Source organism: Stegostoma tigrinum, chromosome 8 (genome assembly GCF_030684315.1).
Source record: "Stegostoma tigrinum isolate sSteTig4 chromosome 8, sSteTig4.hap1, whole genome shotgun sequence".
NCBI classification, from domain to species: domain Eukaryota; kingdom Metazoa; phylum Chordata; class Chondrichthyes; order Orectolobiformes; family Stegostomatidae; genus Stegostoma; species Stegostoma tigrinum.
This window is the reverse complement of record NC_081361.1, coordinates 39,524,141-39,540,816: the sequence shown is the minus strand read 5'-3', so window position 1 is coordinate 39,540,816 and position 16,676 is coordinate 39,524,141. Positions and strand designations below refer to the sequence as shown.

Here is a 16,676-nt window from a genome sequence, read left to right as displayed (position 1 = left end):
CTATGCTTACTTCTACTTATAATTTAATTTTATTCTACAGTTGCTTTTTTTCCCCTCCCGGATATATATAATCTTGATAGCATGAACATTTCATATTTCTTCCACTTCAAAACAAAAGGCAAAACACAGCAGCTTAACACAAATGACAGTTCACAAGGAATTTGAGAGGCTCAAATGCGGGAGGATGAATTTACGTAGATAATAAAAATATATGAAATACAGAATGGCGTCAATATCTAATCTCATTGCTTCATATCTAAAAGGTTAGTGTGTACTGGAAACTAATATTAATTGCAAATACATTGAAAAGCTACTGACCAGTTAAACTCACATTTGAATTTTAATTCAAACTGTAAAAGGTTTTAAAATGGTATCACCAACCTTGGTTTCTTTTCGGGCCAGGTTCCTGCATATCCCTCTACATAAGACATGGATGTGGATCGACGCATTCCTAACAGAACAATGGTACAGTTTTTTAAAATTGTGACAGATTTAGACACAAGCAGCGTAAAGTTGTTTTCTTTTAAGGAAAGTAAAACAATTTCTATTTCTTCTAGTTAACAGTTCTGAATGTTATGTTTCCAAGTTATACAGAAAATTCCGAATTTCAAATTGTTTATAAATCAAAAGAATGGAACTCCAGATGCATTGTAAATTGTAGTTCATGCTTGCCCACAACAAAGAAAGTGTAATACTTTAAAATACCGTTTCATTCGCTCTTGCTACAAATATTACTTGAGATCAGGTGATCTGATCTCAGGTATGTGTTAATGTGACACCACAAGTATGACTTGGACTGGGAGCACTTACCAGATAGTTATTATGGCAGGCAGCCTGGTTGGAGTTTATTTTTCCCACAGTCCAAACAGCTGAAGATAGTTAATATCTCTTCTTCCACCCAGCTCAGCTTAACTTGGCACAAAAAGATCTTTTTGTTATCTATTTCCCCACAGTTCTGCCTTGGGCTCCTCAATATCTCCTGTTGGAAGTTTTCATCTTCTAACTGACTTCCCTTTATTGCGGATTTTTTTTTGGTCTGATTCTCTACCAAGCCCCCTGAACATTGTTGGCACCAACTCTGGTTTCACGCGGCTTCCCTCATCATTTCTGGTTCTACCATCATCGGTGGCTGAGCGTTCCTCCTTAAACCCCTCTGTCTCTCCACTTTCTTACAACAAGCTACAGAAACAAATCAAGTGGACTCCAGCAGTTCAAGGCAGAAATTCACCACTACATTCTCAATGTAACTAGAGATGGTAACTAGACATGGGCTATAAAAACTGGCCTAGCCTGCATTGCCCACATCCCACGAGTGAATACAAACAAAAGGCATTCATTCAGTGACTTGTATCACACTTTGAAAAAGTTATAAATTAGTCCCAGTCCTGGCTGTCTTTATAACTGAAGCTTCTCATCTGTGGCGTCATTTGAGCAAATCTCTTCTGCACCCTCTTGAAGGCTTTGTCATCCTTCTTAGATGTTCAGAAATGAACAAAATTTTCCAGTTGAGATTCCGTCAGCAATTTGAAGAAGGTTCAGCATAAATGTATTGCTTTGTACTCTATTCCTTTGAAAAGTGTACTTCTCTCTTCTGATCCAGCAATCTTCAAAGATATTTGAAAAATATACTGTCCTGCATGTCTGTACTTGAGCTCTCCTTAACGTTGTATTGTCTAGCTTATATGCATAATTTAGCTTTTACACAGTCAACAGAATCTACCTCTCTGATCACATTTGGTCATTCCTGCTTATGTCTTTCCATTTTTTGTTCTGAAGCATCTCTATTCTAAAGGAATATGTATACAATTGTGTGGTTTAATTTCATACTTGAACCTTTATGAACATGTGTAAACAGTAGTTAAAAAAAGTGAATGTGAAGAGTGCTAGAAATCAAAAGTAAAAAAACTATGCTTCATTTGTACAGAACATGAAAATGGAATACAGCATTCAGCTGTGGGTACTGATCTACAGGTACGAGTCAGTACAGTGCCAGAACATGAATGCAGAATGTTACCAGGGCTTAAATTAAATGAGGACTGTATATATCTAAGTGGCTTGTACTTTCTTGAATTTATACTGGTTAATAGCTGATATGAATCAAATTAAATGCTTAATGGATTTGATAGGTTAACGTTAACAGAGAAACTATTATCTCCTTGGATGGAAAATCCAGAACAAGAAATCATAATGTCAAATAAGATCCAGCGATTTATGAGGGGAATCAGGAAGTATTGGAAATTTAGGGTTAACTTCTTCAAAAGACCAAAAGGTGCTGAGTGAATTAAAATGTTCAAAGACTGCGAGGTAAGAGAATCAGGGATTATTGAGCAAAAAGCATGTGAATGGAATCGACTTCAATTTTCTGTAATGCAATACTGGATCAGAGTCCAGGAACCGAGCGGCTTTCGCCTATTCCTATAGCCAAGGCTGACAAAATTTATGAACATATGATTCAAACTGTATGTTTGGCATGGGTTACATCAAATGTTTTCAGATACCTTCATAAATTCAATGATTGCTAGTGCTTTACAAAGGCTGAAAGGTACATGGATTACATCCTTCAAGTTGAGGAATTTCAGGGAAGCATGCAAAAAAAAAACTTCAACTGTGCTTCCTATCCTTAAAACAGGTATGATTTTTCAAAAATTTTAACACAATTTAATGTCTTGATTGTTAGAAATGGTACAAATCATACAGTGTTTATTCATCGTTTTCATACAAGATTTGAAATGCCAAACCTCAAAGTTGGTTTTGCATCTATAACAAAAGTATGGTACTGACAATACTATTGACGATCAGTGCCTTGACTGGACATTAAAGGGTGGTGAATAGGGTGGTGGCAACGGTGAAGGATAAAGAAAATTATTGGAGGGTAAATAGAAATTGATATGTTGTTTGCGATAGGACATAGAAGAATGACACACATAGTGGACAAGTTGGATGATAGTATAAAGAGAATGAAGATACCAGTAAAAGTAAATAATAACAATGATTAAAAGGATGGTGTATGAAATAAGGAAAGTAAGCTCGGGACATGCAGTAAAAATATCAATCTGTAAGATAGCGGTTGGGATATACTTAACATAACTATGTCGAAGGCTAGACCGATGGATATAATGAATTTTTTTTATTAGCAATAATAGATTATTGAGGCATCAGTCATGGGAAGAAAAACGTTAATATTCAGGAGCCAGTGATAATGGGAACTGCAGATGCTGGAGAATCCAAGATAATAAAATGTGAGGCTGGATGAACACAGCAGGACCAGCAGCATCTCAGGAGCACAAAAGCTGACGTTTCGGGCCTAGACCCTTCATCAGACAAGGGGGATGGGGAGAGGGAACTGGAATAAATAGGGAGAGAGGGGCCCTCTGATGAAGGATCTAGGCCCGAAACATCAGCTTTTGTGTTCCTGAGATGCTGCTGGGCCTGCTGTGTTCGTCCAGCCTCACATTTTATTATCAATATTCAGGAGCCATTCCATTTGTTGTGTCCAGTGCTGTTATTTATCACTACGATTATGTTTAATTTGGTTACACAAAACTCCAATTCTCAATGGGTGAGAGGTGGACCAACTTCTGTTTATTTCTCAAAAAATGTAAAGACACTGTAGTCCTACTGGACCACAGGGCTGCGCTCTCATTACAGAGAGATGACTGGTGGTTGTTTAACTGGAGGGTCACCATCTTTCAGGCAAGGGGAGAGATTAGAAAGAGGGTCATTCATGTTAACCACAACTGGTACAGGAATTGAACCCAATTGCAAAGCAGCCATCCAGCCAACTGAGCTTAGCACCTCCCACAAGTAGGCTGTTAAAAAGTCCATAAATTTTCAGTTCTATTTTGACTAAGTCGAAAGACAAAAGTAAGTTTAAAACAGCAGAACAGTGAGAATCGAGCAATTCTGAAAGATGCTTGTGGGGGATAAAAAGATCAAGTGCCAACAAAGAATTTGGATGAGTTGGTTTAACATTTCTTTGATAAGACTTAAATGGTCTTCGGCGGTATAAAGCACCACAGCAGGTACTGAAAGAAAGAAGATGGGAGTAGGTAAGTCCATGTTGGGTTATGGAGTAGCAGAAAAGACAGCAAGGGAGTGTCAGGAAATTGACAGAGTTCAGTAGGCATTAGTGCATAAACAGAGATAGAAAAAGGAGACACAACAATGCCTGTAGTGGTGGTAAGACTGTCCTGTGGCAGTAATAAATAATTAGAGAGGGATAACTATTAAGATCAATAATAGTATTTAAACATGACCAACAGAAGTAAGGATTGCTGACAGAAAATGTACATCATAAAATAATGCTTTTAATAAAAGATGGATGTAAACACCTCATGTTAACACAGAATAGATGAAAGTGGCTTTTCCACAGTTTGGTTATTTAGCTTATGATTCTGATTTAGTTGATTCAGATTAGTTTGCATTTATTACAAATGGAATAGAAGTAGTGAAGTTTACTGAAACTGGTGAGACTGCACCTGGGGTACTGCATACCGTTTTGGTCCCCTTACCAGGGGTGGCACGGTGGCTCAGTGGTTAGCACTGTTCCTCACGGTACCAGGGACCCAGGTTCGATTCCGGCCTCGGGTTCTTGTCTGTGTGGAGTTTCCATGCTCTCCTTGGGTCTGCATGGGTTTCCTTTGGGTTTCCTCTCACAGTCCAAAGATGTGTGGATTAGATGGATTGGCCATGCTAAATTACCCACAGTGTGCAGGGATGAGAAGGTTAGATGGATTAGCCATGGGAATTACAGGGACAAGGCAGGGAGCGAGTCAGGGTGGGATGCTCTTTGCAGAGTCGGTGTGGCCATGTTGGGCCCAACAGCCTGTTTTCACACTGTAGGGATTCTATGATTCTAATCAAGGAAGGTAATTGCATTGGAGAAAGTTTAAGGGAGGTTCATTAGATTAATTCCAGAGATAAGGGACTTGTCTTATGAAGAGAAAGTGAGTAATTTAGGGAAGTTCTGGAGTTTATAGAATGAGAGGGGATCTCATTGAGGTATTCAAGATGCTAAACAGAATTGACTAAGTAAATGTAGAAAGTAAATAACATGTAAATGTAAAAAATCTAGAATAAGAATAAGGCATTGCAAATTTAAAACAGACGAGGAGAAATTACTTCTCTCTAAAGGTCGTGAATCTGTGGAATTCAGTAACCCACAGTGTGGTTGATGCTGGGGCCCTGAGTAAATTTAAGGAGTAGGCAGATTCTTAATTAGTAATGGGTTGAAGGGTTATAGAGAACAGGTATGAAAATGGAATCGAGACTGAGATGAGATCAGCCATGATCAAATTAAATGACAGAACAGGCTCAAGGGACTGAATTGCCTACTCTTGCTTCTAGATTTTACGTTCTTACATTCTAATACTAGTCTGCCAGACTTTATTAAAATTATACATGGGCCTCAGGAGCTTCCGTACATTATTCTATCATTAAAATGGAAGAACACTGGAAATGCAAAATCATAAGTCTTAAGATTACTGATAAGTTTGCATTAAAGTGTTTTATTTAAAAGCCAAACGTCACTGCTACTAATCTGATCACTGCTTCCAATGATTTAACCACATCAGATTGGTTGAAGTGCAGGATACAGACAGCTGTGAAATCAGTTTCACATGGTAGCCAGGATTTGAGAAATCTTTTAAAATTCAAACACAGGATAATAAAAGATACATTAATACCTGAGTCAGATGAATGGGGACGGTGCTGAGTATGTCGCAGGGGCAGGAGTGGCTGTGATGGTGAAAATGTTGGACTCACTTTGCTAAAAAGAAGGCATAAATTGCATTAATAGAAAAAAAAATCCAGTTTACTACTCATAGAAAACTCTTCACACGTCACATTTTGTAACATAAAACAGTAAATATTTTTCTGCAGTCTGTGAGCATAGCGTTCCACTAAAAGATGTGATGGACAGTAATTATTTAACGACAACCTGTCATATGTACCAATTCTGTAACTACTTCTTCACTAACCATTAGGAGGGAGTACAAAGCTGCTATTAATTCATTATCTGATTTTCTAATCTACCGACAGAAAACACTAAAGTGAGTAGCACAAGAATTAAAGGCTCTATAATGAGAGGCTTAATCATAATCTCTTCCTAAAAATCCTTGCATTCTTAAAAACAAGCATTTTCAGAATCACAGAGCACAGAAACAGGCCCTTCAGCCCACCACGTCTATGTCGTTCAACAAACACCAAACCATTTTCCTGCACTAGGTCCATTGCCTACAACGTTCTGGCATTTTAAATACTCACTAAGACACTTCTTAAATGTTGCAAGAGTACCTGCCTTCACAACCCTCTCAGACCACACATTCCACATATCTGTCACCCTTTTGGGGGAATTTTCTTTTCTCAGATCTCCTCGAAACCATTGCTCCTCAGCTTGAGCAAAGCAACCTTCTTGAACAAAGAAACCACATTAGCTATCCTCCAGATATCTGGCACTTCACCTGTTGCCAGTGAAGTACTAAATATGTTCACAAAGGCCCCAGCAGTCTCTTCCCTTGCTTCCCATTAGCAGTCTGGGATACATCTCATCAGGCCCTGGGGATTTATGCACTTGTATCCCTGTTAAAAGATCAAATACTTCCTCCTTATTAATCTTTACATATTCTGGAACTACTTCATCCCAACCAAAATCCCTAGCTACAAAGTCTTTCTCTTCTGCAAATACAGATGGGAAGTATTCATTTAACACCTTGACTGAAAGCAAGGCAGAGACTAATTTGAAGATCAACTTGCTCAAAATGCTGCCTGTTGTTTTTATTTAATCAGACTACATCATCTGAAAGATTAAATTGCCTCATACACCATTTGATACTGCCCTACGTACACCACAACCGACTTCAACACTTTCTAAACTAATTCAGGTCAATGCTGAAAAACTCTTATACATACAGTTTTGAACTCATTTACTTTGCTTGAAATATGTTCTGAAATAAATCAAAAAGCCTACCCGCATCCAAAATCAGAATTGGGAAAAGTATCCGTGAAACTTTTTCTGGTAGCATTTGAAATTGGGAAAGCAGCAGGGATATTCCTTATTGGGTGGAGAGGTTCAGCTGTGGGTAAAATTGGGCATTTAATATTTTTAGAAATACAAAGCTATCATTTAATACCATGAGGAAACATTAACACTGAATCAAATCATCACGCGCAATTTACCACAAATTTTGATTTTAAGAAATCATGCAATGATATTCAAACATTTATTTCAAAAGTACAATATAACAATAATCACAGTATATTAAAAAATGTCATTTAATCCTTTGTATTATTGTCTGAAGTAACCTTAGTGTCCTCTGTTCTGCCAGCCAGACAGATTTAATTCAATTTTCCTCATTCCACAACATGTTTCTAGAGTAAAACTCTTAGCCCACTTTTTGCAGCTCCAGCCTCCTTGCTTTAGCTGGGAAGGTGTCACTGTCTCAACAGAGAACTTCACAGCAATCACAAAGACAACTCAATGATAGGCCAAATGTGATCTTCTAGTTGGAAGAAAGAAAGCCTCAGCAGTGGACAACTTCTACACTATGCGGAAGCTCCAAAAGCTTCAATGCTATACACAGTTAATCAACATCACAAACACTACACAAAACATTCAGATTCTAGGATTTCAAGCATGTACCTTCAACTTGAGGCAGCAGTCTAGGCTGCACAAAGGGGGGCTTCACCACTTCAAACCACCAGAACAACTCTGCCATAAATACTAGGTAGTTATTCTGCAAAGAAAGAATAAAACACAGTGAAACATTTCTTCTGGAAATACTCGTAACACAAAACGCATCATTATTTTGCAATGAAATGTCTTTTTGACTTGATGGCAATGCCCTATTCTGCCGATCATACAAATGAGTAATGTGGTATTGAATTGCAGTGCTGGTATAATGCCAGTATGTGGGCTGTCCATGCCAAAGGCTGGCAGATTCTATCAAATAAAATAATCCTTTGGCTATGTGCAACAAGCAATGTACTGACAGTGAACCTGTGCTTGCAAAACTCACGATGCAGTGTCTAACATTAGATGTGATTCTGTGATTGAATAACATTTACCAAATTATCCTGGGTATGCAACAAGTTTTGCTGGCAGCCAATTCTGGATTGTCAGATGGGCTCGCAGTGTGGAGCCCACGTACTGGAAGCAACATATATTAGTACATTGTACCCTGCACTTTGCAGAGAGAAATTACATGTACATGCACTACGCCTGTTTCAAGCGAACAAAATAGACGTCAACCATTCATTCTTTCAATTCTCAGAGCAATGTCTTGCCCAAACCGGATCAACTAAACTGCCTGGTTGAAAATTTAAATGAAGTTTGACAATTAACTCAGTCATCATTAATTGGAGCATTCTCCATGGTAATGTCTCAAAAATTCAGAGTATAGTTGTGAACCAACCAGCACTCTCCTCTTTTACAGTAATAAATGATGGTTTCCCTTTACATGGTTTTCTTGTGAGTTGTCCAAATAAGTGCATGATAAGCTTCAACAAAATGTGCCTTTTTCAGCAATATTCAAGTGCAGTACTTCAAATGACTAATTGACGCATTATAATTCAAAGATCTGAGAACAACTTTATATTAAATATTTAAATCAATCCAAAGAACTTCACAAAAGCAAAATGGAAAACAGTAACATGAGAAGAATCAGAGATGACCAAATAGATTGTCAAAAACATACATTTTCAGACAGCATTAAAAGGAAACAAGCAAGATAGTGGTTGGAGAATAAGTCTGCCGCTGAAGATAGAGTGGAGTGGATAGGTAGATATGCTGACGTAAACAAACTGGAAATGAAGCAGTGATAGGTAAATGCTAGTAGTTGGGACAGAAGGAGAATGTTAAGGTAGCAAGGAGCAAGTCATTTGGATAAAAAAAGCAGTTGGAAGTGAATGAAGTCAACAGGCATATTGGAATGAGGTTTGCTGAAGGTTCTGCTTAGCACAAAATTCTGAAGAGCTAGATTATGTAGACTGGAATTAAAATTCAACAAGAAAAGCACAAGTAGCTGAGCTCCAATTAAGATAAAGTGCCATTAAAATGGACCTTGAAGGACGGAGAATGAAGCTGGATTAAATCAAACACTCTGGAGAGGTCAAGGAGGGATAATACAGAGTCACAAAAGATGCCATTGGAAAGCACTACTGAGCGGGATAGAAATGTAACACGAGCAATGGGAATTGGGAAGAACAGAAAATGACGACAACTTATTCTAAGGAATTTGTGGCAAAATGAGATAAAATTTAATATCTTTGGTTATGAATAAATTGGCCAGGCACATTTCTCCTTTAGTAACAGAGGCAAACAAATCACCTCTGAACATGACTAATACTACAAATTACAGATTGCTTTTGGTAGTAGTTACAATTCAAGAAATGCTTGTACATGAATACCTCTCTACCAGGTTTGAAAAATTTTTCTTCATTGGTGTGAATAGTTGGCCTACTGTCTTACCGTATAAACCAACTGTTCCAAAATATGAACTCTTTCTTGAACATTCCTACTTCTCCTATGCTTTTCTTTGTTTCAGCACAGGTTTTCGGAGAGTTAATTTTGTTTGCATATCGATCAGATAATCTGTGTGAATTTATAATCCAAGGCACAAAAGTTCATGCACAACACAGAATGCTCATCTGAATCAGGAACATTAAAACTCAGGAACACAATTCATTATGAATTCAGTAAAAATCAAATTACTAGTTTGATTGTCACTTTATTGAAAACAGAGCAATAATTTTTTTTAAAATCAAAAACTGCATATGATTTTTGTCTGTCAAAAAGACATAACTAACTCAGATACATCAGTGTTCCCGAGATATGAATGGTTAATCTGGCTCATTTTGTGTGCTGAGTAAGAGTAGGAATAATGAAAGCAATTATACTGACAAAAAAAAATTATCAAAAAGTTTTATAACTAGGTTTAATTATATTTGACTTTGAGTACCATCATCAAACATTCCCAGTCAAGTATGGCAGACCTAGAATTAAACCATTGCATGCTCTATTTTCTCAGAAGATCATTTCCGATTACACCATTTCCTAAACCACATATCCTTTTCATCTGGGGGACATTGACGATTAATCAGTTGCTTTTTCACACAGAACAACATTAACCATTATATTCGGTGCCAGCATTTTGTTATGGCAAACTAAACCTTAGCTCACTGCTTTGTCTTCACCCCAAGACTTCGAAGCTTCCTTTATTTCAAATACTTATTTTCCTTTTTCTTAAAAAGATAAAATACTGTCTCTGTCAACTACCATTTGTGCTTAAGACTTTGCTGTTCCGAAAATTCCTCATGTATAGTGATGGAGGGCTCCTTCTGACTGTCCTATCATGCTTCACCTTTACTCTATACTCAATCCATTTGAGAATGCCATTTTGGCATTCACTTTCTGAAGAGTGCAAGATGAATGGTAGGTTGAAGTAACATTCTTGTCCAAGTCTGGGAATTTTCATATTTGTACAGTCATTTGATCAGTTTCAAAAACAGCAGTGCAGTCATTCATTCATTTAAATTCCATCACCAGTAAGATATGATGTTGTAAGACATGTTTTATGAATTAGTTAAAACTTAATTGCAACAGTAACCTTGCGCAAACTCATGCCTTGGAACATGTTCATGTGTTACAATCTCATTCTATACACCTTTGTAGTGGCTGCATTTAGAGGATATCATTCCAACTCTCAATAACTCCAGTTACTGTCATTCAACTAATTGTATGATTGTACAATTTAAAAGACAGCAATAAATAATCAAAACCATAATTTACAGAACTACTTTCCTGAGGCAACAATTATTAATCTGGATCCTTTTTGCCATTGAATATGGTGAGGAATAATAAAGCTAATTATAACTAACATACAGAGAGCTGGGGAACCTTTTTACAAAGTTTCGTAACTAGATTTAATTCATTTCCTGTTTACTATTATGCATTACCATTAGACAATGTTTATCTTGGAAAACTGCATTGACACCCTGCAAAGTGCCTCTCTGGCTCATTAAAGATTATGATCTTATAGCCATTATGAAGACATGGTGAGAAGGGGTAAGTGAATTTTCTTAAAGACAGGCAGGAAGGAAAGAGTGCTGGGGTAGCTTTGTTAGTGGAAGATGAAATAACTGCAATATCAGGAGCTGACTTTGAATAGGGAAATGTGGGATCCATATGGTTAGAAGAAAGAAATAAGAAGGGTAAGTTGACATTGGTGGGAGTAGCCCATTGGCCCCTAACAATAGCCATACTACAAGACAAGAGAATACATCAGGGGATAATTAGGGTATGTAAAAAAGGTACCACATTAATCAAGAGATTGGGCAAGTCAAGTTAACCAAGGAAGAATTCCTACAGGATATTTGAGACTGTCTCCAAGAACAATAGATTCAGGCTGTTTTGGATCCGGTAATGCAAAATGAGGCAGATTTAATATCAGAATAAAAAGATCCTCTCAGAAACACTGACCATAACATGGCAGATTTTGGTATTTAGTTCAAGACTGAGAAATTTGATTCAAAAACAAAATGTGCTAAATTTAAGTAAGGGCAATTACAAAGGAATGGAGCCAGAGTTAACTGGAATGGACTGGGAAAAAAAGTTCAATAGCAAAAATGGAGCAATTGGTGACATTTAAGAACACAGTTTATAACTCACAACAAAAGTGCATCACAGTGGGAATGGAGGATTTTACAAAGGGGATAAACCAACCATAGCAAACCACGAAAGTTAAGGATAGGATCAAATAGAAAGAATAAAACCAAACAATATGGCAATTAGTGGTAAGTCAGAGGATTGGGAAAGTTTTAAAAACCAACAAAAAAAGTAATGAAGATGGAAAAAATAATCAGTGAGGCTTAACTTGTAAGTAATATCAAGATGGACAGCAAGAGCTTCTTTAAATTTATAAAAGCATAGATAGAGGCCTAAATGTACATAGAGTTCTTAGTGAATGAGGTTGGGAAAATAATAATAGGGAACCAGAAAATGACAGAAGAGTTGAACAAATACATTGCATCAGTCTTTATGATAGGAAACACCAGCAGAATTCCAAAAGTACTAAGTCAAAGGATAAAAATGGAAGGGAAAATAAATATAATCACTATCACGAGAGAAAAATTACGAGGACATGAATGGAGCTAAAAGCTGGCAAGTCCCTTGGATGTGATGTAATGCACAGAACAACATTAAAGGAAGTAGCTACAGATATAGAGGATGCACTGATCATAATCTTCCTTAGATTCTGGAAAAAACCTAGAGGATTCAATAACTGCAAAGGTAACACCCCTATTCAGAAAGTGAAGGGAGCAAACAGGTAACTAGATGCTAGTTATTTTAATGTGTGCTATTGGGGAAATATTGGAGTCTACTATAAAGGGTGTATTTCCAGAGCACTTAGAAATTCATAACATAATCAAGTACAGCCAACATGAAAAGAAAATTATGCCTTTATTTTATCCATTAAAATTTGTTCAAGACATACAAGCAGGATAGCTAAAGGGGAACTAGTAGATGTAATATATTTGGATTTTCTTAAGTAGCCTAATGTGCAGTTTCAAATGCTCAAAAAGATAAAACCCCAGAGTGTTGAGGGTAGTATATTAGCTTACTAATAGAAGCCAGAGTTGGGATAAGAGGTGCATTTTCTGGATGGCAACATGTAAATGGCGGAGTGCTTCAGGAGTCAGTGCTGGGCCCACAATTATTTACAACACAAATACATGACTTGTATGCAGAAAGTGAATGTACTATAGCCAAGTTTGCAAATGTCACAAAATAGGTACGAAGGCAAGTGGCGAGGATGACATTAAGAGGATAAAAATGGGTTAAGTGAATGGGCAAAAAACACTTAGCGAATGGAAAAAATACAGAAAACAATAGGTTATGCACTTTTACAGGAAGAAAGGTGCTGAATATTATTTAAAATGAACAAAAACTGCAGAACGGGCTACAGTCCAGAGGCTTCACTCTAAACCTCAAAAATAACACACAGGTTCGACACGTAATAGGGAAGGTAAATGAAGTGTTGGCCTTTATTCCGAAAGGAATGATAAACAGAGTTATGAAAGTCTGGCGAAAACGATACAAGGCCATTTGCAAACTTGGCTATAGTACATTCACTTTCCGCATACAAGTCATATATTTGTGTTGTAAATAATTGTGGGCCCAGCACTGATTCCTGAAGCACGCCGCCATTTACATGAAATACAGAGTTATGAAAGTCTAGCGAAAACGATACAAGGCACTAGTTAGACAACATCTGGAATACTTCAAACAGGACTTAGCTAAGAAGTATATCCAGTTATCAGAGACAATCCGAATAAGATTTACGAGATCAATCCTTGTTCAGATGGATTTTCTTATGAAAAGAAGTTGAGAAGGTTGGGTCTGTGCACTTCGGAGTTTAAAAGAATGAGAGGTGACCTGATTCAAACGCACAAGATTCTTAGTGGTCTTGACAGGGTAGATGCTAAAGAGTTGCTTCGACTTATGGTAAAGTCTAGGATCAGAGGGCATAATCTCATAAAAAGAAAGAGATGAGGAGGAATTTATTCTCTCAGAAGGTAGTGAATCTGTATAATTCTTTATCACTGAAGATGTTCAAGGCTTAGTCATTAAATATGTTCAAGGCTGAAACAGATTTTTAAAATCATATCAGGAATCAAGGATTTTGAGGGAAAGGCAGAAAAGTGGATGTGACAATTATCAGGTCAGCACTGATCGGCAGAGCAGACCCAATAGGCCGAATACCTAATTATGCTCCTTTTTCTTGTAGTCTGATCAAACTCATGGGAGCGGAGAAATCTGGAAGCCAATTGGCTCTGCTGTTAAGTGCAGCATGAGGATACAAAACAGAAGACAACTAAAATAAGCTAGTATCAAAACATTTTAACATCCACATTTCATTCACAACACCACTGACGTATCCAACGATTAATGATTTTTTTTCCCAACCAACTCTCTGATGAAGGGTCTAGGCCCGAAACGTCAGCTTTTGTGCTCCTGAGATGCTGCTTGGCCTGCTGTGTTCATCCAGCCTCACATTTTATTATCTTGGAATCTCCAGCATCTGCAGTTCCCATTATCTCTTTCAGGGGATGTGGGAATCATTTATTATGCCAGTATTTACTTCCCATTTCCAACGGCCTGGAGATGATGATGGTGAGCTGCATTCTCAAAATGCTGCTGTCCACATTGTGTAGGGGTACAGACATTGCTATTAGGGAGGGAGTGACAAGATATTGACAAAGTAATAGTGAAGTGATGACAATATTGTTCCAAGCCAGGATGGTGAATTGTTTGGAAGGACCTTTTAGATAGTCATGTTCGTATGTACCTGTTGACCTTGTCCTTCTAGATGTTAGGGGTTATAGATTTGGGAGATACTGCCTGATGAGCCTTGATGTGCTCTGTACCTTTTAGGTGGTACACACTGCTGCCACCATGCCTCAGAACTGAAGGCAGTGAATGTTGATGATGTTAGATACGTTGCCAAACAAATCAGCTATTTTGTCCTGGACAATGTAGTGCTTCTCAAGTGTTGTTGGAGCTCAATACATCCGGACATTTGAAGAAATTCAATCACACTCCTGACTAGTATCTTGTATAAGGTGGACAGACTTTGGGGAGTCAGGTGGTAAGTTACTCATCTTAGAGTCTGTGATAATGGGAACTGCAGATGCTGGAGAATCCAAGATAACAAAGTGTGGAGCTGGATGAACACAGCAGGCCAAGCAGCATCTCAGGAGCACAAAAGCTGACGTTTCGGGCCTAGACCCTTCTAGGCCCGAAACGTCAGCTTTTGTGCTTCTAAGATGCTGCTTGGCCTGCTGTGTTCATCCAGCTCCACACTTTGTCATCTTAGAGTCTCTTGTCTCTGACCTGCTCTTGTAGTCACAGTATTTATATGGCTGAGCCAGTTCAGTTTCTGATCAATGATAACCTCCAGGATGTTGACTGAGGGGCAAATCAAGGACATAGTAATGACATTGATGGTCAGGGAGCAAGAGCTGGATTCTCTCTTTTTGGATATGGTCATTACGAGGAAAGGCTGAGGGACTTGAGGCTGTTTTCATTAGAGAGAAGAAGGTTGAGAGGTGACTTAATTGAAACATATAAAATAATCAGAGGGTTAGATAGGGTGGATAGGGAGAACCTTTTTCCTAGGATGGTAATGGCAAGCACGAGGGGGCATAGCTTTAAATTGAGGGGTGAAAGATATAGGACAGATGTCAGAGGTAGTTTCTTTACTCAGAGAGTAGTAAGGGAATGGAACACTTTGCCTGCAACGGTAGTAGATTCGCCAACTTTAGATACATTTAAGCCGTCAATGGATAAGCATATGGACGTACATGGAATAGCGTAAGTTAGATGGGCTTCAGGTCGGTATGACAAGTCGGCACAACATCGAGGGCCGAAGGGCCTGTACTGTGCTGTAATGTTCTATGTTCTATTGCCTAACATTTGTGGTGCACAAATGTTACTTATCACTTGACAGCCCTAACCTGAATATTGTCCAGCTGCTGCTACATTTGGACACAGACTGTTTCAGGATCTGAAGTGTCATAAATGATGTGAACATTGTGCAATCATTGGCAAGCAACACAACTTGTTGCCATATGACACAGTGAATGTGATTGATGAAGCAGCTGGTGATGGCTGGGCCTAAGATTTGACCCCGAGGAACTTGAGCAGAGATGGCCCTGGCCTGAGATAACTCACTTCTAACAATCACAACCAGCTTTCTTTGTGCTGGGTAGAAGTCCAATCACAGAATTTTCCTTTTGATTTCCATTAACTCCAGTTTTGCTCTTTAGTCAAATGCTGCTTTGATGTTAAAGGCATAACTTTCACTTGACTTCTGGAGATCAGTTCCTTTGCTCACATTCGGTGATGTCACATGCAGAGTGAGCTTGAAGAACTCAAGCCGAGTGTCAGAGAGCAGGTTTTTGGTGAATAAGTGCCACCTTAAAGTGCTGCTGATGACACTTTCCATCACTTTCCTGATGATTGAGTAGACTTGTGATTTAGTAATTGGATACGTCCTGCATTTGTGGACAGGGCAAACCTGGGTAATTTTCCACGTTGCTGTGTAGATGCAAGTGCTGTGGTTTTATCAGAACAGCCCGGCTAGAGGTGGTACACTAGTTTTGCATTACAACTCCCAGTGCTGAAATGTTGTCATGGCCCATTGCCTTTACGGTCTCAAGTGCTTTCAGCCATTTCTTCCTATCATGCGCAGTGAATTAATCTGATGAACCACTGGCATGAGGGATACTAGGAACCTCAGGAGGAGGCCAAGATGGGTCATCCACAAGGCACAGCTTACTGAAGATACATGCAAATACTTCAGCCTTGTTTTTTGCACCGATGTGCACCTTCATCATTTAGAACAATGTGTTTGTTGAAATAGATATGAAATAGTCATTATTTTACCGACTATCAGATCTAACTTAGAGCTGTCGCTGTTGAACCATTTTAGAAGACTAATTGAACAACAGTCTGTTCAGCGGCAGATGGCAGGCATAAGGTACAGCACATCACCCATGAGAACTTTTATTGTCAAGGAGAACCAGGACAACCAGAAGACTCTGTTTCTGAATAATCATAAAATGATTGGCATGTTGCACCATCAACATTGTTTCTGGTTCAAACAAAACAAACAAAC

General features: G+C 38.3%; 1 protein-coding gene across 3 annotated transcripts in view; it reads right to left on the bottom strand.

Annotated features, from left to right (window-relative positions):
- The window catches only part of camsap2a (calmodulin regulated spectrin-associated protein family, member 2a), a 163,248-nt gene that overhangs the window by 25,995 nt on the left and 120,577 nt on the right, over nucleotides 1–16,676 (bottom strand). For all 3 annotated transcript variants that reach the window (XR_007248366.2, XM_048538636.2, XM_048538637.2), the window contains 4 exons: nucleotides 7,640–7,733; nucleotides 6,968–7,073; nucleotides 5,685–5,767; nucleotides 382–451 (listed from right to left, as the gene is read on the bottom strand). Coding sequence is in view for 2 of the 3 variants with exons in the window: in XM_048538636.2 (XP_048394593.1) it covers nucleotides 382–451; nucleotides 5,685–5,767; nucleotides 6,968–7,073; nucleotides 7,640–7,733 (353 nt within the window). In the remaining variant the exon portion in view is untranslated. The remainder of the gene's footprint in view (nucleotides 1–381; nucleotides 452–5,684; nucleotides 5,768–6,967; nucleotides 7,074–7,639; nucleotides 7,734–16,676) is intronic.